This window comes from Cyprinodon variegatus, unplaced genomic scaffold (assembly GCF_000732505.1).
Source record: "Cyprinodon variegatus isolate N-32 unplaced genomic scaffold, C_variegatus-1.0 Scaffold313, whole genome shotgun sequence".
Classification (NCBI taxonomy): domain Eukaryota; kingdom Metazoa; phylum Chordata; class Actinopteri; order Cyprinodontiformes; family Cyprinodontidae; genus Cyprinodon; species Cyprinodon variegatus.
This window is the reverse complement of record NW_015150766.1, coordinates 556,452-581,883: the sequence shown is the minus strand read 5'-3', so window position 1 is coordinate 581,883 and position 25,432 is coordinate 556,452. Positions and strand designations below refer to the sequence as shown.

General features: G+C 36.9%; 1 protein-coding gene across 1 annotated transcript in view; it reads left to right on the top strand.

The window, feature by feature from the left end:
* Positions 1-25,432, top strand: part of mdga2 (MAM domain containing glycosylphosphatidylinositol anchor 2) — a 169,081-nt gene that overhangs the window by 119,609 nt on the left and 24,040 nt on the right. Inside the window, exons 11-13 of the mRNA XM_015384460.1 lie at positions 8,925-9,102; positions 19,640-19,660; positions 24,121-24,276. Coding sequence (XP_015239946.1) covers positions 8,925-9,102; positions 19,640-19,660; positions 24,121-24,276 — 355 coding nt within the window. The remainder of the gene's footprint in view (positions 1-8,924; positions 9,103-19,639; positions 19,661-24,120; positions 24,277-25,432) is intronic.

Below are 25,432 nucleotides of genomic sequence, written 5' to 3'. Positions count from 1 at the left end.
ATCAATAGACGTCTTTCACACAAGCAAGGGGCGTTTCAGAAGTGTGAATTCACCAGACTATGTTTACTTGCTTGGATTTGCTCCGAATTTCAGCGTGCGAGGGCCTGCTCTCCTTAAATCATTCCGGGCCCCAAAACTTAATCTGCGGCCGAAGCATCTACATGTGACAGTAAATAACTCTGAAGCTCAAGAAGTAATACAAAGTTAACTACGTAAATGATGTAAAATCCTATTTCTTCAAACTGTAAAATCCTTGCAACAAATTAAATTATAATAAAACTAAATGCTTTATTTAAATCAAACTACCATGTTCCTCTTATATACGGCGAATTTATGTTCAAATATTTAGCAAAAACATGCTGTGGTGCATGATGGGGTTTTGCATCTGATTACATTATTCCATTCCAATGCCCACATGCCACCTAGACTTGCAGTGAATGCTTACACACCGCTGAGCTTTCATGTATTCATTCTTGAAGAACTGCCTGTCTGCCTCTATATTGTATTGTTTTGTGTTGGTGTTTTTACAACACTTGAGCTTACATTTTAGACCTAATATGTGTGAGTGGGTGTCTGGCTGGCTTCGTGCAAGTGTGGACGTTATGCAGCAGTCACTGTTGTGTCCGTGTTAATAACCAAAGCCAGTAAAACAGCATTATAGAAGTGTTGGTGATGGTTGTGTGTGATGCTTGAAGATAGATTGGTTAATCCACAATGTGTATTCATATTGTGTTTCACATTTGAGTGGTTTTCTTTGGGTACATGGAAAAATGCCAGGGCCAAAAATCGTTCCTAGTCCGACCCTGATCATTACGTTATCGGTAAATGTGTAAACCCTCTCAGACGTCAGCTAGCTAATATCAACTATTTAATTAGCCAGCTATAACATTGATTATATGCAACTACTTTGCTATTTACGTTTATTTACGGGCGAAATCCACCCAGGACGTAGAGACGCCGAAAATGGTGCTCTCTCTCAAGGTGTCGGACATTGACTTGATCACATGCTCTGACTGCAGCGTGCAAAGCGCAAGTCACAAAAAAAATACCTGCAGGTCATGAATAAACATATACATTTTGAGAGAAATCAAAACTTTTTTTGGGTCCTTTGTATGTGTGTATAGTTCAGGTTAAATCAAACTTGATGTCTCAAAATACATAAAGAATGAGTTAAACAATCAAATCAAAATTATTATCAAATTTAGAGTGACAGTCATTAGTTTGTATGAACAGCTACATGTTACACTTTTTTCAGTGAATGAGGCAGCAGCACGGAACGGAAGAGGAAAGTTCAAGGGCAGCTGTGAAACAACGCAAAAAATATTTGACGCATAAATAGATAACACAGGAATAGTACTCTGAATCCAATACCGTTATTGGTATTCATTCAAGCAAAAGCCATAGCTGCAGAAGCTTTCAGATTTTGTTGCCAAGTTGATCGCAGCTTGAGTATATATTGATACTTGTCGTCTTTTGCTAATCTTGGACAGGGCTGAACAGGCAGCATTTTCAGTAGAGATTCCCAGTCCCCTCTCCCAAGACATGTTCTCTAGCTCTTCTGGGGTGGGCCTGAGGCCCTCCTGGGTTAGCCAGGAGACATAGACTGTCCAGCATGTCTTGTACCATACCCTGGGTCTCCTCCCTGTGGGAATACTTAACGATACTGAAATACTTAACGAGGGAGGTACTCTGAGGGAACAGATGTCCTAGCAACTTTAGCTTTAGGAGAAGCAGCTCCAATCCGAGCCTCTCCTTGATGACCGAGTGTCTCATCTTCTCTAAGGGAGTGTTCAACCACCCTGTGGAGAAAACTAATTTCAGCCGCTTGTATCCAGGATCTTGTTTTTTTTCTAATGATCTATATTTCATGACCATAGGAGAGGGAAGGAATATAAATGGACAGATATTAAAAAGCTTTGCCAACAGACCAGTGCAGCTTTCGTATTATAGCCATGGCCACAGCAATCTTTCTATTGATCTCCTGCTCCGCTCTCCCCTCCACTTGTAAACAGAACCCTAAAATACTTGAAATTGTCAACTTCAACAAGCCACCTTTTTCTAGTCAAGAAACATGGCGTCGGGCTTTGAGAAGCTGATCTTCATCCCAGCTGCTTCACAGCTGTGAACCAAGCCAGAGCATATTTTAGGCCTTAACAGGAGAGAGGCACCAGAACCTGACCATCCATAAAAAGCAGTGACCAAATCCACCTGTTTGCAAACCAGAACCCTTCCAGCCTTGGCTGGACCTAGAAATCCTGTCCATAAAAGTGAAGAACAAGACGTGTGACAAAGGGCAGCTCTCCCGTAGTCCAGTATATACTAGAAACAGGTCAGGCAGCCGGCAGTTGAGACAAATACTCCTGCTCTGCTTTTAGTGTCTGGATGGCCCCTAAGCTGTCCAGTCACTATGCAAGGTAAACTCATTCCATGGCTGGGATGAAAGCCACACTGCTTCTCCTGAAGACTCCCCTCTCAGTCTCTGCTTCTGCCAGGGAAGACATCTCAGCTTTGTTGAGGAGACTGTCAAGGATTCCTTCCGCCCAACAGCAATATCCTCTGTCAAGGTCAGCAGCGCCCTACTCACACTAAAAACCATTCCCACCCCTGCACCACTGGATAACATGGCCTTACTAATATTCATACTTGTGACAGCATTATTGCTCTTAAGGTTGCTGATGAAGATTCTCAGTCATCCAGGTCATAGTCATTCCATAAAAGTTCAAAAAAATCCACTGGACTTGGTTTCAGAGATTTGAAGACGTTTTGCTACCTCTCCAGGAATTGAGAAAGCTTCCTGGAGAGGTAGCAAGCAGGAAGCTTTCTCAATTCCTGCTTCCTGGAGAGGTAGCAAAACTTCTTCAAATCTTGGAAACCAAGACCAGTGGATTTTTATTTTTATTTTTACGGAATGCTCTTAAAGTTGATAAAGTTAAAGTTGTAATGATGGAAAAGTTTGTATGGTGTGTAATGCCTTTAATATACTTAAGTTTACTATTCTGCAACAATAACTGCAAACAGATAGCTTTCAACGATGTTTATGTCTAGTGATTATATTATTGTTATTATTATTGTTGCCTGTTCATAAATAATATGATTAAAGTAGGGTTGGGGAATGTTTCCATTTGAAGAATTCTGTATCTGATTCAACATTTCAATTCCAGTTCCTATCAATTCTCGTTTCCGATTCTTTCAAGAGGAAGGATCATAAAGGTTTATATTTTATAGATTATCTGACTAACCAGAGATCTGTCTGGTTGAAATAACCCGAAAATACCAATGAAATTGTATTCCTTAAACATCTAACTTTGTGTGAATGTTACTATAAATAATCCCATTTTTAATTTCAATTAGTATATAAATGTCAAACATTAGATCTCTAATATAATCTTATGAATTTTCCTTGAACAAAGTTACATTTTCATATAGACTTTTTTGATTAAAAAAACACATTCAAATAGTTACTTAGTTTATAAAAGGCAATCTTATTATTTTATAACTAATTTATTATTTTTAACTTATTCTGACTGCCATTTGGTGTTTCTGAGTGCATGAGCTAATGGGAAAAAACAGTGCCGTAGGAAGACATATTGACAAAGTTTATATTCTAAGTGTCCTTCACTGCACCTCAGTTCCACTCATCTAAACCCCGGAAGTAGTGATGCTTTATTTTTGAAAGAGGAGTGATCGAATTTCATGCTCAGTCATTTAATAACTGGCCGGGTTTCATAATATGAAACAGATTTCAAATTAACTAAAATAAACAACTGAATAAGTTAAGTTTAAAGGAATTTTTAAGTTTGGGAGATCTACAATAAATTATTTTAATTTCATCCAAAATGCATAGGAAACAAGAAGGGTATCTGTTAAGATGTAAACTATAAAAAAGGCTCCAATCTCCCTGCAGATGTGCTATGAATCAAAGAGGAGCTCATTCCCTGAGGGAACTTCCTTGGCACAACAGCTGGTCAAAGATTAGGCTCTCATTCTGAGTTTGGTTGTGTTTTGCCGCCTGACTCTTGCATAACATAATTCTATCGCTTGTATCTCAGGTAGTTTTAACGGTCATATCTTTTATTAACTTTAATCCTCAGTTTGAAAATTGGCAGTACAAACCAATGGTTGTGCACCAGTCCTCTTCATTGTGTTTGTGGTTGGCAGACTGGGCATCAAAAAGTAAAATTAAATTGATAAACTCCAGAAGAAGAAGTTAGAACTGGTTCCAATTGATTATTGATTTTCTGTACCCTAATTAAAAGTACCCTAAAATGTATAATATATTAGATATCTTTGTTTAATATATAGTATTTTTAAATATTCATCAAACACAATTATTAACAAATCAAAGTTTTCCTACACCATTCATAATTTTATATTTGCATATTAATCTGTTTTGGATTGTGTAATTATAACCTATACGGATGCACCATAGTGAAGTAGTTATCTAAGTAAGTGATATCAAAAAAGCTTTAAAAAAATGTTTTTGTAATATTATTTGTTGAAGAAACTACCAGCCTTTTAGCCAGGCCAATTTGGGAATACTTAAAATCAGGTGGGTTAAAGAGGTTAAAGTTTTATACAAAGATCATAAAGTTATCCACAATATAATAAGTCATGCATTGGATAATATAAGTATCTGGATTTTGAGAATCAGACATTTACAGTTGCCATTGAATGCAATAAAAGGAAATAGCTTTGCAGTTTTCTATATTTTTGTTCTTTGTTGTTTAAAGTCAGTATTTTTTTCTCCTTTTATCATATACCATTCTTGTACATTTGGGTCAAATGCTTGTTTGGAATTATGATTGTGCTTAAAGTTCCCTATTTAACTTTCTATCGTTGTAAGAATTAATGCATGTGAATTTATTTATCCAGCCTGTCCTTTGAATTCATAGGTGTCTGAACCATATTTTTTTCTAAGCCTGGCTAAGAGATAGAAACACATTGAAAACAAATTCAACAATAAATTATTAAACCATACATGTAAACAGCTTAGCAGATTGCACAACAGTAAACATGACAAGCACTGGCGCCTTCCCGTACTGTATTCTCACATAAGGCTTTAAAATTAGTCAGTAGCCCAGAAGTAGCTGGAGGGCTCGTTATTGTGATGGTGGAAAGAAGAAGGCATTTTGAAAATGACATCTCTACATAAAATTATTCTGTTCTCTGGAACTTGAAGAGTAATTCACATGTTCAAATTCTGCCACAAGCCATTTCACTGGCATCAAAGTAAGTCCGTGTTTTTTGTGCGGTGCTTAGTGAACAAAAGGTTATTGTTTTCTTTTCTAATCCCATTCAATGGAACAAGCGTCGAGGGCCATGGTGGCTGCAACCAAGAAGAAATTTAAGATTCTCCGAAGATATTGTTGATAAAATACCGATTGGTTTAAGAATTCTGTTGTTACATTTAGTTACATATCAGTTTATGGTAAACATTATTACAAGTAAATACCTAAAATTTGAAATAAAAAAACAGAAGCGGTTTATGTTTTTATTTTTCTTCACTTCCTTTCATCTATTATGTTAAGCTGATTTCACTCCTGTTGTAAGATTACACATAAACTAATTTTAAATATCTTTAGGAAAAATTTAGAAATAGTTTGGTCTGTTATATGAACTACATGTAAACTTATAGCTGGATTTAAACATTGTAAAATAATTAGTAAAATAAAAGCATTAACTTATGCTGAATATTTACTTATAGGTTTTATTTCTTTTTCTACTTGTTAAACATTAACAGCTTAGTGTATTTAGTAATAAATAAAGCTTTATTTAGTTTTATAAATATGTTTTAATTTGCGATTGTAGTTTGAAATCCATGCTATAAAACTTTTACTTTTGTTTTTCTAATAATTTAATATAGCTGTTGCTTTTTAAGTGTTTTTCCTACAAACATGAGTGGGTTTGAAGCTAATCAGGCAAAACTAACAAAAAAAAATACGGTACTATTAGAATGAAGGTTAGAGAAGAATGAGCAGGTTTCCTAGCAATTGGAGAGTATGGAATCCATGTGAGTGCTATTTAATGCAGATTTATCAGTTTTACTGAATGATCTTTCTGCAGTATTTGCTTTTCTTTGTTTTCAATCCTTTTAAGAGCACAGGTATAGAGGAATTTTTCTCTTGCCAGCTTCAAAGTTGGAGTTTATGTCATATCTTGCTCGAATTACAAAAAGCATAGGGGGGTGTAGATGGTGAGCTGACCTTTTAAGGATGTAGGTTATGAGGTCAAGAATAACTTTACAGTAAAATTCTTGGTCCCTTTAGAAAGGTCCCTGTGTAAAAGTAACCTGTAAAATATTTTTCCCACTTTGAATAATATTGCTGATGTCCCTAATTCTAATTTATTTCTGATAAATGGCCACCCTGCAGTACCTCTGTGACCCATCCCACACTGAAGACATCTGTTCTATTGCCTAAGATAACTTTTAAAATCTGCAACACATATTTTGCAACTACAATCATTGCCATTGTAATATGTATAATTGATCTGATTCTTGTTAATAAAGGTATCAAAGGATTATGTACCTCGGCTGTAAATTAGTAGAATGTGCAATCTTGCCACTAGTAAAATGACTTGCTGAAATTTCAACTTGTCATAAAAATATGGAAAAAAGAAGGATTTAGGTGACTGGGTGTATGGAGTAATTGGTGTTTAGTGGGCTGGTCAATTTCTGAAACAGTTGACCTTTGATATTTCTAAAGACATTCATGCATGGGGTTTACAGCCCAATTAATCATCCATAGAAGGGGACATATACAATGATCAGCATTTGTTTGGGCAGAAATGTTTAGTTGGTGTTCAGAGGAGTGGCATAGTTCAAGATGACTGAAGGGCTGCAGTAATTCTTGGTAAAAACATGTGAACCTTTGAAAGAGAAGCAGCCATAGATTCCCTAAATTTCACTCTAGGCAGCTAAAACAAAGAAACCAATGTTTAAATTATTACAATGTCTCCTAAATGTGACTGTGAAATAAACAGCCTGGTGCAATGCATTTTGTCTGGAGCTGCAACATTTAAATACTAAGGTCAGCATTTAACAAAGAGGAATAAAGTATGTATCTATCCATAAATTTAGTATTTGGATGGTAATTGCCTCTACATACAAAAAAAAAGCCCAAATATTGTTTTCTTTCGTGTCCGTTTACATTTTTGTCTTTGATTAATAAAATGTGAAAATGTAGACCCTTCAAAACATCTTGATGTATCAGTGATCACAAAATTGGGACTTTTTTTCATTTAAAAAAAGCTTGATTTTAAAAAAACAAATTACAGCCCCATCCTCTTTAAGACTGACAAGATACACATACTGAGGAGAACACTGTATAATTTATACCAATTAGCAGCCATGCCTTTTGTACTTAAGTAGAAGGTAAAATTTTTCAGATAGGTAGGGACAAGTGCAATTAGCTGTGTCAGACAACATACTCTATTTACCTGCAAAACTAATGGTGATGAAAACTTGCACCCCATAATTGCAGATCATTCAAACTCCAAGTAATTACTTAATTAGTATTGTTTTCTCATGTATACACGATGACTTCAGTGCTCAGCTATCACACCTATTTTCACTCCATCTCCACCGTACCAGGCTGCTTACTTCTTCTTTTTCTACAGCGGAGAAGAGCATGAATATTCAGTAATGATGTAGAAGCAGTTACTTAACTTGGTGCAGGTTATTTCTCGAAACTGATTTCTTTGGATAAAATGTACGCATAGTATTTTCAGTAGACTCTTTTTTCCCTTGAAATCTAAATGGGATTCATTTTATTACTACTGATTTAAAAAAAAAATAACACTATGTTGTATGATAGCTGGGCTCATAAAATTGGTTAAGGGATTTGTACTCTGCAGGAGCATTTAAGCTGCATGTTGAAACGGGTTTGTAGATAAATATCTGAATGATGCAAACCTACATTAGCTGTTTTCATTAACATTGGGTAACCCAGATTCTAATGGTATTTTTTATTTGAAAACCAAATTGAAAAGGTTGTTCCTCCTCTTGACAAATATACTTAAAACATAATTCATATGGTTTCAGCCGCCAGATATATTTAGCTTTTTTTAATTGAAGTTGCACAGTTATGCTAAAATTTAAAATAAAATTATAGCAATCATTTTGGTCATCACAATTACTCACTGAGTTTGTATTTTTTGCACTTGAAAAGACTCAAAAAACTCTGTGTCTACACCTTGAAGCTTTGTCTCTTCGGTTCTTTTTCCTGAAAAGAGATCACTTGGGAACAAACTATTTAAATAACACTTCATAACTTATATGTATTAAATAACCATGAGATATGACAAAAGATTTTGATAGAAATCGTAATCTTACTCAGATCAGAGAAGTTGGTTAGTTACCGAAGGCAGCTGCTTACCAACCAGGCTCACTTCTCGGGATGTGGCCCCGATGAACAGTTAAAGAAGCATTTCACTCCAGTCTGCCACATCATCTCATCATTACATCACTTAGTTTGCAGATGAGGAGACATCCATGGCTCCAGGTTTATCAAAATATTACACTTTGTTCTTAGCTGAAGGACACCGCTGCCATTCCATTCCCAAATCTTTGCCACGTACAAAATTAAGATTGTATGTAGCCGGACTGAGGAACTGGCCTAATTAGATAAACTACTGGGGAAAACTTTAGTTCTGATACGCAACAGACAGCTAATATTAAGGTGTAATAAACATACATCATCAATGATAATTATCCTAACATATGCAATAGCTTTATTTTTTTATTGACTCTTTAGGACAGGGCATAAAAACCATGGAACATAATATCTGAAAGCTTAGAAATGATTGAAACAGACTTTTGTGAATCTGATTATTTTTCAATTAAGCTCTCGATTTTCTTTCCATATTGACTAGTATATTTTAAAATGATATAATAATCAGATGTTCTTGCTGTTTTTTTCTTTCAGGTGGGCTCGCAGCGCTGGTGGGAGCAGGAGATCCCTGTGGGAGATACCATCGGCAAAGGGGAGCTCATGACTCATAACCTGACTGAGCTGATAAAACCTGAATCTTATGAGGTGCGTCTTACTCCCATCACTCGCTTTGGAGAAGGAGACTCAACCATCCGGATCATAACCTACAGTGGTAAGTGTCACAAACCCTGTCAGATCTGACTTTTCCCAATGTTGTCTCAAGTAGAGAATCAAAGCAGGCTAAAGACTGATAGATGTCTGCTTCTGTGTGTGACCCTAAAGCACAGTGCTGTAATAGTCAGTTTAAATGAATATTGATTCATTTATTTATCTATTGAATATTGATTTGCACTGCCGACTGTTTATTCACAGTACCAATTGTTTACATATACATTTGCAATAATGTACTTTAACTGTAATATGCAATTACCTTCCACTGCACTTTAATTTAGATAGCTTCTGTCCAAACTTTATTTATTAATTTATAGTAAAATTCATCCGAATATATGCTATTGTACATAACTGTAAAAACCCTTTTCATAGTAATATCCACCTATATAGTACATTTGGTACATATCCAGCTGTAAATTTAGTTCATAACACTAGTGCTATTGCACTTCTGGTTAGACCTAAACTGCATTTTGTTGCCTTGTACCTGTACCTGTGTAATGACAATAAAGTTGAATCTAATCTAATCTAATCTAATCTAATCTAATCTAATCTAATCTAAGGCTGTGCACTCAAATTTAGCTCCAGTGTGTGCTTCATGTGACACATGTTCATCAGTTCATGGATGAATATCAGCAGTTCACCTTGGTATCAGCTGCCATTTCTCTGATCATGATAGATATCTATTATGCATGATATGTAACAGTAAAAAGTGAACTCATTAAAGTAATTTGAATTGCATCAAACACATTAGGTCTCATGAGGACAGCCTGATTTCAGCATGCTTTGCTTCTTTCCAGTTTGAGCCCAATGAATGCTGATCAACTGACTAATCTCTTCCTCTGACCTTTATTCCCTGAGTCAGGTTTTTATCCTTTGCTGGGTTAAAGGCTGACTTTTTGTGTCTGTGTTTGTGTGTGGTTGAGAGATCGCAGTAACATCAGAGCATCAGATGACTCAAATATGTCACTTAGGTCATGAGACCAAACAAAACTGGTCAGAGATGAGTCATGTTTCACTGCATTCAGTTTGCTCAGAGACATTTTTTTTTGTTTGTTTGTTTGTCTGAGACTTCATTTCTACTTTCCTGCCAGAGAATCTGTTGTGTCTCCTGGAATGCTGCTCAAATACCACATAGGTATTTATATTACTACAGTGAGCAAACAAAGCAGTCATAATGTCTCATCTTGTCATAGACTGTAAATATATTGTATTTTCCAGACTATAAACCACAACTTCTTTCCCACGCTTTGAACTATGCAGCTTTTCTGTGTATTTTCCCTAACTGCCAGAGGGTGAAGACAGAAATGACTGAATAGGGGGCTAATTGTTATTTAGCACAAGAAAATGCTAGCAGCAGGCAGGACGGAGAACAAATATCCAGAATTCACACATTTTGACATTTATTTGCTACATTAAAGCTGCCGAACCAATAAAGAGACTGGGCTCAACTCCTGCAGAGCTGAAATAATGAGTCAACAAAGCCCCATCTTTCATTAGGAGCTCTTACTGCTGTGAGCCAACAAGCTAACGGGAGCTAGCATTCTTCTTCTCCCCTACTCAAGGGGCTATATGTAGAGCTCCCCCTACAGGTTTGGTTGGCGGCAGTTCAGTAGATATCTGCAGCTTATAGCTCGTTGCGACTTACCATGTGTAAGTTTCCATTTTTTTGAAATATGTGTTTAGGAAAATTACTATAATAAATTCCAAAAAGTTGATGTAAAAGAGGATTTTACGATATCCACAACAGAAGCATACCACCGCTGCTTCAGGAATCAAAATAGAGGATATTTACCCGAATAAGCCGCTCTATGCATGTCTTCTTCCAAGCAAAACCCTTTGAAAACAAAATTTCAAAGCTAAATTGGCACACTAAATATCTGAGTTAGCATAAAAAGCAAAGTAACTAGCCGTCCTTTAACTTTTTTTTATTCTTTATCAACAGTGTACGTACTATTAAGCAAATAGGATAACACAAATGCAAAGAGAGTTTTATCTCTGCCTGACCAATTCAGTTCTATTCAGTTTATTTATGTAACACTAATTCACAACATATTTCATCTCAAGGCACTTTAATGAGACAATTCATGAGCAGGAAAGATACATGTTATTCAGTTTAGCTATATTCCTACACAGCCTGGAAGTGACTAAATTTTAGTAAGGAGTCTAAAATTAATTGGAGCAACAGTGGCGTCCGTGTGCAGGAATTTGCCCTGCAATCTGAGGGTTGTTGGTTCGAGCTCCGACGTTCAGTGTCCTTGTGTCCTTGGACAAGACACTTCACCCTCATTGCCTACTGATGGTGGCCAGAGGGCCTGGTGGCGCCAGTGTACGGCAGCTCCGCTTCTGTCAGTGAGCCCCAGGGCAGCTGTGGCTACAATAGTTTGGCACCATCAGTGTGTGAGTGTGCATGAATGTGTGAATGACTGAATGGAGTGTAAGACACTTTGGTCAAGTCCTCCTGACTTAAAAAATCGCTATATAAGTAGAGGCCATTTACCATTTCAATAGGTTAACATAAGTTGATTCAGAAAATGAATTACTGGCCAAAATCGTTTTTTTTTTAGCTATACTGTGAGAAATTTGTGTATTATGGATCATTTTTGGAAGAGCACCAAATTACAGCCATTACAGCAAGTTTAAAAAGTTTTAAAAAGCTTCCCACCTAACTTACCTCTCCACAGAATATTGTTCTAACAGTTGTGAGGACCATGGGCAGGAAATCACTTTTCTTTTTTTTTTCTTTTTTTTTTTTGCTTTTTTTTTTTGTTTGTTTTAGACAATTAGACATATTAAATTAGGAAAATTTTACAAATGGGTTCATTTGAAATATTTCCTCATTTAACAAGTATTGCACAACGCCAATATTCTTCAGAGACTACACAAACCATTACAATGCAGTTTAATGGAACGACGGGCTGCTCAGTGGAACAGTGGGCCTTGCAGCAAGAAGGTTCTGGGTTCGATTCCCGGCCCAGGGTCTGCTTGGAGTTTGCCTGTTCTCCCTGAGCATGCGTGGGTTCTCTCCGGGTACTCCGGCTTCCTCCCACAGTTGGACAATTGGCTTCTCTAAATTGTCCTTAGGTGTGAGTGTGTGTGTGAATGGTTGTTTGTCCTGTGTGTCTCTGTTTTGCCCCGCAATGGACTGGCGACCTGTCCAGGTTGTACCCCGCCTCTCGCCCATTGACTGCTGGAGATAGGCACCAGCACCCCTCGCGACCCCACTCGGGACAAGCGTGTCAGAAAATGGATGGATGGAATGATTTTATTAAGATAAAATAATGCAGTTTTCAAACCAGAACCAGACCCATATCAGCAAATTATCTTTTATTTCCTTTTGAATATTAGGTGTATCGTCTGTTATATGATGACGAAAACTAGGAGAAAAAGGGAAGCTTTTAATTTAATTTAATTTTCACAAAGCACTTTGATAAGGAGTTTGGTCCTTAAGGATAAATTTGTTCATTTACTGTAGAATTTAAGACAAAGGCAAGTATTAGATTTGGAAAGGATTTTGGTTTATAAAGGTTAAAAATGGAGACCAAAGAGAAAACAAAATATTTATTCTACAAGATGCTAGGGAGACTGTAGCCTTAGAATAAAAAGAAAGATTCAATCAGCCAAACACAGAAGATTTTTGTTTTTGTAGGTATATCAGCCTGGTGAGCCATTAAATATGCACTGTAATACACTTTTATCGCAGACATAAAATAAGAGTTTGCAAGGACCTTTTTATTCTTCAACTGTGCGGCATGTTGACTGATATAAGATGAAAAGGGTGACAGAACCATCAAGATACCAAGGTACTTGAGATGTGCATTTTCATAAAGTAACTGTTTTTTCGTCTATCACTGCCTGCTGAGATCTTTCCGAGTGGTGCTGCTGCAGTTGTGAATAATTCAGTTTCACTGCAGCTCATCATGGCTGTAAGGAGAAAAGAGAATTGGAGAAGAGGGAAAGACGGAGAAGCAGACTAACTTTCCCCCATGGTCTGTGCTAAATCTTGAATTGAAATCAGATTAACTCAATCAAATTGAAATCAGTCAAAAGTGTAAAGAATTGTGGTTAATTAAGGCAGCTAGAAGCTCAGGAGGATAGACAGAGGAAGCCAAACTGGGGCCAAAGAAAAAAAAGGGAGAGACGGAGAGAAACAAAGTCAGTTTGGTGTTCAAATCTCCAGCCTGCACAATGAGAGACTGGACTAATTATCACTCTAGGGGTGCTCTGTTCTCCCACGCGCTCTATAACGTCACCGTATCAGGCCAACACAGGTCTTAGCCAAATTCATTCTGCACTGAAAACGTGTCCCATTAGTCACCCTGACTGATGGGGGAAATACGATCCAAGATCGTCTCTGCTATGGCTTCTATACAATTATGGTTGGAGAGCTACGACCTGAGGGGCTCTTGTGTACAAACTATTAGTGTTTTGTTTTTTTTGCTGTCACAGATTTGCAATATTAGACTATGTCTATGTAAATGTACTTTAGTTATTGCTAACTATGCAATTAGCTATTGATACGTTTATCTTATTATAGCCATTATTTAAAAAACTACATTTGTCGAATATGAGTGAATAACTGTCTATAAACGACACAGTTATTATATCTCCTATATTCATAATCGCTTTCTCTCAAAGCTAAATCAATAGTCAGCTCACTTTCTTTAGTCTTGCTGTTAAACCATGTTTGAGGTACTCATGAGAACAGAATACCCACTGAATAACCTGCCAAATCATTTTTAAACAGAACGTAATTTTTACTTTCAAAGCAGCAACACTTCGCATCTAAGACTGCGACTAAAACTCCCACACAGCCCAAGAAGCAACAAGGCTTTTTATCCTCAAGCAACCCACTACTCATTAGCAGTCTGAGCTAGTTTTAGTTTGTGTTTAGCTATGTTATAGGAAAGGTTAAGTGACTGACTGCTTTAGTGTTGAGGTGCTCGCATGTCTCCAATGTTTTGCCCTATCGCTATCAGAAAGAACACTTTGTAGTACCTTCCAGAATGATCAAGCTCTTTCAACTTTTTCACAGTTTGTTGCATCAGAGGCACAAGCTTTGATTCAAGTTTTATTTTCTTGTGGTAATGGTCTAAAACAAAGATACACATAGGGGTATAGAGTCATTCAAAAATGTATTAAATCCAAATAGTGTCCTTGTCACTCTGAAAGAAGTTGCTGCTGATGCATTTTTTTTTTATCTTTGATGATTAATGACATTAAATCCTAATATGCATTAGGATTTTTTTTGTTATGTGACAAATTTCAAGGTATGTAATACAAGCTGCAGTAACAGTTAGAGTAAACCTAAGTGTTTCTGTTTTTATGCACCTCTTTGTTATCTATCTCTGCTTGATCTTAGTTTTCAATACATTGTGGTGCAACTTGCCCTCTATGCCATTGATGGGGGAGAAAAAGCTGAAAAAGACTCCCAAAAGTTTACAAATTTAAAAATGTAAAGAGGCTTGATCATTTTGTTACATTTCGGATAAAGGACCACCACTGTCCGAGCTGTTATTGTGTTCCACGGTGGCAGTGGATTTTTTTGTGACTGTAAGAGAACACAAAAGAACTTATTAAGTCTCCAGTTGCAGGGTGAGGGATGGTTGTGTCACCTAGGACTGGATGCTGGTTTAAAATATGCTGCAGTGACAAACTGAGCATCTGCTTGGTGTTTGTCATCACCTCCCTTCGCTCTTATGGTTTTCCCTGTACACCTCAGGATTTAAAGTTTAAGCTTTTTGTCAGCCCTCTCTGTAGAATAGCTGCTTCCTGAAATTATATCTTCATGCATCTCATGAGGAGGCTGACAGAAATGTTGCTTCTTCTAACTCTTAAATCAAACTTAGTTTTTGTTGTATTTGAGTCAAACAGTGTGATTGCTTATACAGACTGCATGGCTGCACATTGCCTCTGTGCATATTTGGAGGGTGGTCTTACCTAAGGAATCAATAATTAAATTCCCGAAAACAACAAATCCAACTAAGTGGCTTCTTGTTTTTTTTTTACATTTATTTACATTTTCATCTGTAGATTTTGAAAACTTAAAGTTGCTTAAATTAAGTATGAACATTAGATTTTTAGTGGAAATTGTTTGGTTCTAAGATTTGGCTTACTTTCTCACCTTTTTTCACATTATAACCACAAATCTGATCATATTTTATTTTGTATATTAACTGTTTTTAATTTACAAATCCACTGTATGAAGTGTATCAGGCATTTGTCTTCAGTCTTACTTATCCTGATCCAAAACGCATATCTTGAAACTTATACAATGTATTATAAAAGGTGCAACATGGGACCTTTTCTAAAGCTTCTGCTGTATAAGTGAAACTGCAGTTATTTTATTTGTTTGGTTTTTTTTTTTCTTTTTAATGGTATATTGTGCAGATCAAGTGCATCTTTCTAACAGTTCAGTCCATGACAGGAACATTATATTCTTCAGATATGGCAATTAAATATAAGGAATGAAATCAGCTGCCAGATAACTGAAATTGAAAGAAAGAATAAAAATGGGATTACTAGAAGTGCCAGCTCTCTGGAGTTTTTGTTTGCTTGGATGCTGCACAAAACCACAAAATATCCAAGAGCCATAGCTGTTTTAAAAGTCATTTTTTGCAGAAGAAATATGAGGTATAACTTGTAAATTAGTACCCCATCAGTGTGTACCTCTTGGCTGTTGACTACTGGAAACAGGTACCAGTCCCAATATTACTCTGAGAAGGATTAAGCAGGTGTAAAAAATAGATGGATGTAAATTAGAGAGCTCTTGAGGATTGCTAATGGGTAAATTTCCTTACCTATCAACATATTTAGGAAAACTGAGCCCCACTCGATGAACACCTGCTGCCCTTAGGCTTCTTTATGGAAATCTAAGCTCACCAGCTGTGCCAGACTGCAAATGAGTGACTTATCTGTTTGGCTGTTCAGACCCTATTTCTGGTTTTCTTATGGATTTTTTTATACTCATTCGGGCTCTGCATTCTTTACAAATCAGCTCCCGAAGAGCAAGCAGCAACATTTGTTTGGATGTAAGCAGTTTCCCCTGATGCTTCTAAAAGCATGAAATACATATGGTTTGATTTAACTCTGTTTTTCATACCTTTTCTTCGGAAGCGAGCCGAAAGCTGATCTATAAGGAGGTCCACTGGAAAACTGAGGCCAAAGAAAAGAATAAGAAATAAAAAAATAATAATTTACACAGTTTATTTTCCTACTGGGAGTTAGGACTCTGCAGAGCAGTTGATACTGATGGTTCAAACTGTGCATCATAAAGAATTTTTCATAGTGTAGATTATATGAGGTCAATAAAATGACAGAAGAGTCCATGCAGTCTGTAAGTGTAATAAGCTGCAGTCACGAAAATATCTGCTGCTTTGTTACACACCAGGGATACCAGTGGGCAGGGATTCCTGCCAAGACAAAGTCAGTGTTCTTATCTGAAACTGCCTCGATGGACCAATGTCCTTTGGCGGTCACTGAGCTCACTTTGTGTTCCAATCAAAATTAGGCATTTTGGATGGAAGTCAATCATGTTTCAGACAGGAGATTGTCCTTTTGGCTAGAAGAGAATGCAACATGGGTCAGTGATATAAATGAAACAATGTTTTTTTTTTGTTGCAGCTTGTCATTATTGCATAAAAAACTACTTTTGTTATGATGTGGAGATAAGTTTGCAGAGGTGCATAAACAATGAGAGGAAACTGAAGATTCCAAATGTGTCGTAAACCTTCTACCTCCTTGTATTCTCAAGGTATTATACATAGTGCTGTTAGCTCAGTGTTTTTTCATAAATGTGTGTTGAATTGTAAAAATAGATTTTAAAGATTGGAGCTGAAAACCAACAGGATTTAACCTTCAAAGATTTAAAATAAGGGGCACTATATTGGACATTAATTTTTTTTGTCTGTGTCTGTGCAACAATCTGGTGTTTTGCTTTTGAACTACAGAGATTGCAACCCAGATGTTAAGAATTGTTAATGTTTTAGTTCTTCCTATTAAAACAGGTGCAAAGGTATCAAACATTAGCTTGTTTCATGGTTTAAAGAATTGAAGGATGAATTCCTGTTGTGAGAAGTTATAGATAGGTGCAAACCCCACCCCAATATCCCAAGTGTTTGTTTACTTTAGGCCACCTATAATAGATTACAGATCAGCTGCAGGTTTTTATATTAAAAGCTTGTATCAGTTATTTTAATTCCACTGATGGCTTTTTTTTGCTGTGTAGGCCACCTTGAAATTTTCTACCTACATTAGCTAGACATACACTGGTTTTGTACTTCAGTGTTAACACCAAATAAATCTCCATATCATTGCATTAATTCTTCCTAGGAAGAATATATGGGTTTCTTATTTTATCTTTTCTGTGAGAATCTTGATGTCTGCAGGTGCTAGGGTTGCTTTGCTGCAAAGAAAGGATTTGTATCTAAATTGTTGGACAAATATTAAATAACCTGATAAGTTAAGCAGAACTATGGTTTATTTTGGCCAATGTAGTATACATCTCCTCAGTCAGGTCAGTAAAAGTGCTGAATTCATATAATACCAATTTAGTATGTCATAGAGCAAACAATGTTAGCAATAGTTTTAAATTAGTCTTCATTGGGCATGTTTCAAAGCAATGCTTTAAAAGCAAATATGCATTTTTAATAATTCTTATGACTTAAGATGCAAAGAAACAACTGACTTAAACAGTTTCAATGATTCTCGCCTTCTAAAGTCTGCAGTAGTTCTTTGGTTTAAAGTTATTGCATGTCTGTTTTTTTTTGTTTGTTTTTTTTATTCACAGTCATTAGTCTCTCATGATGGAAGTTAAATTATCTGTGCCTATATAGTTTGGAGAGAGTGCTTGCATACACAACAGTAGTTAAGAAGCCTCAAGGCCTCTTCACTGCTCAGCTTGAGCTCCTCAGTGGGGGAAAGACATTTCTTGAGCAGGCACATTAATCTGGACTCAGGCACAGAACAACAGCCAAGCGAAGCTGCAGGTGAGAAATATGACAACAAACCATACTTTCTAAACCGCAGTGTCGGAAAGAGGAAGAAGTGTTTGGGGAGGCAGCAGGAAGGATTCGGGAGGAGGTGAGGGAAAAAAGAAAGTTGAGTGGAAAGAAGCAAGAGAGCAAGAGAGAGGTTGAGTTTTGTCGGAAAACTCGGCATCCTCTCTGCAAGCCCGAGGCTGTAAGTTGTCACTTAAAATATTTTCCCCGCCACAGCTTGGTAGATTTCGTGCCCATGACTAATTTTATGCCTTTCTGAAGCCCAGTAGGTTAAATAAACAGCAGTGATTGTTGGAAGGCAGGTGTTTTTGACATAAAACTTTATTAGTATGTAAGAGCACAGTAAAAGCCATGCAGCATTTTCTTTAACCTTTTCTGTAAGGTCTTTTTCTCTTTTCCCCACAAGTAACATATATTTAAATTGCCAACATAATAAGCAGAAATCACTTCTCTAGGTGAGGCTTTAAAAAAAAAAAGCATTTCAGAACTTCAGTTCTTCTCCACACCTCAGTGCATGTTTTCCTTTGTAGGAATGATTTGTTATTGCTTTCTTTAATTGGCTGGATTAAAATCAATTCCACCTTGTGCAGAAAGGTATCATAAATCACACAGCAACATGGTTTTGTGGCAAAGCTGATGTATTTCATCTATTCAGCCAGTCAGCAATCGATCATGAAAATGCTCATGAATCTTCTGGACAGGCTAAATGGTATTTAATCTGCAAAAAGTGAAGTGCCAAATAACTGGCTTGTTGCAACTCTGCGTGATGCCCTTGACCTTTTTGTGCTTCCTTCAGCGGTAGGCTTTTAAATTATCAATAAGCAAAGCACTGAACCGTGCTTCAGGTGGACAGAATGCAAACAGTCTCACATGCGCCTGAGAGGTCAAAGCACAAGAGTATTATAGCTGCAAGTTTTTATAATGATGGTTTTGTAAACACAGACAAGATGTTTCATAGAGGTGATTAGCTACCATTGTTGCAATTATTAGTCATTTTTAAGATTTATCAGCTTCTAAATGGACGCATAAAATTGAGTTAGCTTTTGAAATGGAAGTCACCTTGGACAAGAACATCAGCACAGCCGGTAAATGGCAGTAATGATAAGCGTTATAAGCTTATTAATGTGATCAGGCCGTCTTCCTAATCCTGTCTTTTACATTAGATAACAGTCAGAGAATGATTGCTGCCACCTTTTCTTTCTGAAATCCCAGACATCTCTTTCTGCTCTGCTTGGTAATCAGGGCATTAAAGAGGATTGCTGCAGCCTTTTTATATTGTTCATCTGTTGTTATCGTATGCTTTCAATCATTCGTCGGTTGTATTTCATATGTAGACTACCAGCTCTGCAAAACACCAAGTTTTGACAGGATAGAAATGCACCAACTAAGTGCCTGTGCATCATTTTGTACGCCAGTGATGAAGCAAAGTATTTCAAACTGTGATGTTTCTACAGGTCTGTTTCTTTTAAAAGTGCTGCATGTAATGAAAAACTACTTTGATCTTCAACGTTAACAAATGTCTTTGGTATTTTTCTCTCACAGCTCCCATCAACCCTCACCTAAGTAAGTAACATCTCCTCTCTAGCCTCCATTAAAGTCTGTAAAAGCATTTGGCATGACTAGATTATGTAATAATAGTTAGTTAGTTTTTTTTGTTATTTCATTTTTGGTTTTCATGTTCTTTAGTTATTACTTTGGTATTAATCTTAATTTTAATGTCTCATATCCTGTTTTTGTTCTAGGCCATCCATTTTTCATTAAATTGTTTTTTCACTCAAAACTTCTGCTTCTCTCATTTCTCCATTTGGGTCCACAGGTTCCAAGATCGCAATAATTTTATTGGGAACAAGTCAAGATTTTAGCAATATTTTGTTGTGAACTAAAAGTCAATTTTTATTGTCATATTTCACATAGTGGAATATGCCCCTGTAGGCTTCACTATAGACTTTGATGAGAATATTTTGACAGATTCACATGACCTAACTGCTGGTGCACCACTGATCCTGAATATACATTCGGCTTAAAATAGTACAGAAAAGTAACACCTTTAAGAAGCTGATAAATAGTTTTCTGTGATATCTGTTATGTAAATATTTGTGGCTGAATTTATACTCATGAAGTTCATAAATCCTTGAGTAAACAGGAAGATATATAAATTTTTTCATATTCGTTAAGAAAGATTAAAGATACCTGTGTATACATTTTCCAAATGTATAAATTTTTCTCACAATAAAGTGGCTGAAAGTATTTCTTATATACAAGTATATTTAAGTATGATAACATTTTAGAACCTATTATATTTACCCTGGGGTAATACATCAAAATGCATTTAGAGATTACTTTACTGTTTTGTCATATTTACAACTAATATACTAATTATTACACATTTACGATAAAATTATATTTAGAAATGCATTAGTAATTAGTAATAATCTGGTCACAAAAACAGAAATATTTGGGTTCAAATGACCAAATGTAAGATTATTTGGGTTCAAATGACCAAATGTAAGATTATGAAAGAAATGTAAGATGTAAGGCAAATTATTTGAAATTGGATCAACCTGATTGATAACATTCAGTCTAGATTCTTCTTCTAGATATCTTCTTATTCTATTGCTGTTTGAAAGCTGCAAAGTAGTGATATTGTAGTATTGTCATTGTTTACTATTAGTGTGGCCTTGCAGCAATTAAGTAGGTAAAATTTGCTACTGTATGGCTTTTTTCACAGATAAAGATCACAAAGTTATGTACTGAAAAAAGAGAGCAACAGATAAACATGTTCTAGAATCTATCTAGAAATGGGTCTGAAAGAGGTTGAGGCTCTTTGGACGCTTTAGTAAATGAATGTCAACCAACTTCAGGAAAATTCTTTATTGTTTGGCTCTATGAGCACATTCAAAGGCTGCCTTCTTTCTTACTGAATTCCAAGAACCCCTAATATTAGCTTACATTATTTTATCTGAATACGGAGATGCTGCAGCAGCCAGACAGCACTTCAGATTTATCACTGACTAGACATTATCAATGCTTTAACTTTATTAATATATATCCCAAAGAAAACCAATATTTTCACATAAAACTAAATGATCATCACACAACCACTCATTCTAAATTATTATCAAGTATTTGTATTTTGGGGTTTATAAAAATCTAAATGCTGATGAAGGTTCTCAGTCATCCAGGTCATAGTCATTCCGTAAAAATTCACAAAAATATCCACTGGACTTGGTTTCCAAGATTTGAAGACGTTTCTCCACCTCTCCAGGAAGCTTTCTCAATTCAAATGTCTGGATCCGCAGTGAGTTTGAGTCTTATATTGGCAAGGCCTTGTATGGCTTGGAAACATGCAAATGGTAACCGATGAATGGGTTGTTTGGTTCCATCGTTAGCCTGTAATATCTGAAACCTGTCTATGATTCTGAGGGTCGGTCGTTAAAGGGGGGGATTGCCGTTAAGGGGGGGATTGTCTCCTGTAATACCTGAAACCTGTCTATGGTTGTTAAGAGTCGGTTGTTAAGGAGGTATTGTTCACCGGCTGGAGTGGGTAGGACCCTTGTTCCTCTGTGATGGGGTGGGGGGTTTGGTGATATCTGGAAGGGATCATGTCTATGATTGAATTGTATGTTTTTGGAAGCTGGAGTCCACCACCTCTGTCTAAAGTTGTTTTTTCTCTCTTAACATAGATGGCTTCCTTCACGCCCCTCTCAAACCACCTATTTTCTTTATCCAAAATGTGAACATTCTGGTCCTCAATGTCCTTTGTCCACATGGTGTAGGTGTACTGCGGAGTCTTGTCTAGAGGAGGCCGCTCTTCTGTGTTGGGCCATGCGTCTGTGGAGACAACCTCTCCCCCCCCTTTAACGACCAATCCTCAGAATCATAGACAGGTTCAGATATTACAGGCTAACGATGGAACCAAACGACCCATTCATCGGTTACCATTGCATGTTTCCAAGCGATACAAGGCCTTGCCTATATAAGACTCAAACTCACTGCGGATCCAGACATTTGAATTGATAAAGCTTCCTGGAGAGGTGGTGAAACATCTTCAAATCTTGGAAACCAAGTCCAGTGGATATTTTTTGAATTTTTACGGAATAAAAATCTAAATGTCCATTCCTACTTTAGCATTGGTCATTTCTATCATTTCTGCCTGTTGCTATTAAAAATAAGGGTGTTAAGTTTGATTTGTAAATTCAGATTGTCTTGATGTCTTGTTCATCTATAAGTGTAGATAAATATTAAAGTTTAAAATTAAGCTAGAATTTATCCCAATGAGCAACACTAAACACCTTTGATAACAGTAAAAAATACTTACATATTTGTGCGTTTTTTTTATTTATTGGCATATTTCCTCCTCTGTGAGCATGTATCTGATGCTTTAAGCTTTGTTCCATTTGTTGTGCATCTTCATACATAAAACTCTACATATTCACTTTATTCATGCCTTGAGAATCCATGCTTAATCATTGTTTACTATACTGAGGTGCACTGCTGTGTGGAGCTGCTGTTATATATTTATATACAGCTGATTTATATTTTGGTGGGTGTTCACACAAACATTGCCAGCACAATAACAAACATCCTAATCACCGGGATCATTATCCAAATCCCCGTAGGAGACTGTCTTACCTAAACGCCTCCTCTTACGACCCTCAATCCTCTACCTATTCTCTGAATCCTCGCTTCCCTCTCGGGTGCAGGAGGCAGAAACATTTAGTTTAGCTCAGAGCGGATGGGGGCGTTAATGTCTCACACCAGCCCTCCATTTAAATGCGGTATGCTTGTGAGAAAAAAGTCAAGAGTGCCGGTAAACGCAGCCTCACAGCTCTCTCCCACCATCCATGCCCTCTTCCATTCTTCAGTCGATCCACCCACTATGTACCACTGTCTATGTTACCTACATTACCTGAGTAAAAGCTGGAGATCCTACTCCTCGCAAGGTCAACGCTCCAAGCCGCTCCAGGCCACATTTTAATAAATCAATGAATATTTATTAGCTCACAGGCCCACATCCCGCATCTAAATGTTCCCCGTTTACAATCTCTTTGAGGACATAGCTTTGCGGTGCCATGTCCTCTGGTTATGCATGTAGCTTTGTTTGTTTTACGGATTAAATGGAGGTTTTGACACCAACGATCCTGCTGCTCCGCCCTCATTAAACCCAAATGCACAAGTTTTTCACTGTTGTTATAGTTTTGTTTTTTTCTTGCGTGGAATTTCTGACTATTCATTTGCATACTAACTGTTAGACATAACCTTCAAAGTGACCCATCATAACCATTATATTACCCTTTCCTCTTATTTAATTTTCCCAGTAGACTAGACTTTTTTAAAACAATTGCTGTCAAAGGGGCATGAAAAGATGCAGCGAAAAAGAAACAGTCGGGGGGATGGAGGGTCTCAGGGCTCCACCTGCAGTGCACCTTGAAGATGAGGTGTCATTGAGATGATGGTGATTTTAAAACTGATTACATATAGAATGTGTGCAAATGAAGCCTGCCTTAGCCTCTGAGGAGAGTCATCTCATTTTTTTTAGCATCAGTTATGTGCAAAGAAGAGATTTGAGCTGCTTCACCCCCCTGCAAGAAGCCTTAAAATAATATTGCCAAATTAGAAATATTACCATATTAGTATTTTTCCTTTTGGCTGAGTGCTTTAGTAATGGCACGCCTTTTACTTATACACATCTACACTAATTTTTCAGCATCCTATCTCCATCAGCTTACTAGACTGTCTTTCTTTGTCAGGAAAAGGTTAAAAACATTTAGTGCTGCATTCTCTGCAGTCACACAGGGGTCACATCTTACTTTAGACATCTTTCAGACCACATTTCATGATGTAATTAGGACTTGGATTGTTGTATGTACTCCTGAGACTGAGGCATTACATGAAAGCTCATGAATATACAGAAGGCATCTTGCAGCTCACGTGTATCATTGTAGCTTCCAGGCAGTTTGTACTGTTCTCTGCTCTCTTTGTGATGATGTGAACTCTCGGGTGTGCTCTCTGCCGATCTCTAGGGGAGTTCCACTGCAGCTTTGAGGAAGAGCCGATCTGCATGTTTACCCAGGACAAGAATGATGATTTTGATTGGACAAGGCACAGCGCTGCCACCCGGGACACAAAGTATACACCCAACACTGGCCCCAGCGCCGACCACACTGGGTCTAAACAGGGTAAGTGTTTCTATACAAAAGCAGGTTTTACATTTTCAGAGAAGAGAAATATGATCAGCAAAAATATGGTTAAAAACTTAGTTGCAATTATAGCCATCATTTCTTCTCATCATGTAGTAATTTCTATCAAATCTAGGAAATACAGTTACATTAATCTACTTCTACAGTAGTATTGAAGAAATCTTTCAGCTTTACTGCTGTTTTCTTTTCTCTATAATTGTTTTATCCGATGCAGAAAGTCTAAGCGCATCCCTGGGAAACCATAAAAATGCAGCATTGAGTTTATGGGAGATCTCATTTTAATTTTCACTGCAGTTTCCTCTATGCGCTTTTTGGCAGCTTACTGGCACAGCAGAGGTAAAACCACAGAAGTGTCTTTGAGGTCGTACATGATGACAGATTTCAAATAAATGTATAAATAACACAGTCTGAGGTTTTTGGTAAAAAATTAATGAAGCGTTTCTGTTCATGAACAGTCGTCCTCAATTTAGAACAAGCTTACAACTCTTACAAGGATAAAGCCACAGAATATAGCAGTAAGATTTAGAGGCTAAATAGAAGTGACAGCATCAGAACTAGCACCTCTCTGAAAAGTTCAGACTTTTTATTTCTAGGAATTTCAATAAAAATTTCTAAAAGCCAATACTTTCCTCTTTCTTACAGCTTTTCTAACTATGCTGGCTCTCAGGAAAGCTGTTCTGTGACATTTACTTTTTACTTTTTGATTTTTGGATCCATACAAAGTAGATAATTATAATTAGAGATTATTAAGTACTGTAATGTTTTATAGCTTTAAACTATAGCGAAACTGTAAATGACAATACATTGCATATTGGTTTTTCCAAAGAAATTATGCTGGATTCATATTTCTTTAAGCGTGTCACCTCTTTAATTAAACCAGTGGTTTCCCAAAGTGAAAATTCAGAACTAAAGGCTAACCTCTCATCCAATCACCCTCTGATGCTTTGTTGCTGCAAGCCGATCGGGCCTATGCATGCCTCTGCCATTTCCGATCATCATCGGAGCTTTTAAGAAGGATTGTTCAATCATCAGCTTCCTTTTCCACCAAGACAAACCCATCCTAACTCACCTGCTCAATTCTAATGTCATCGTTTTCTTTATTTCTACTTTCCACAAAGGCCTGAGCACCAAAGGG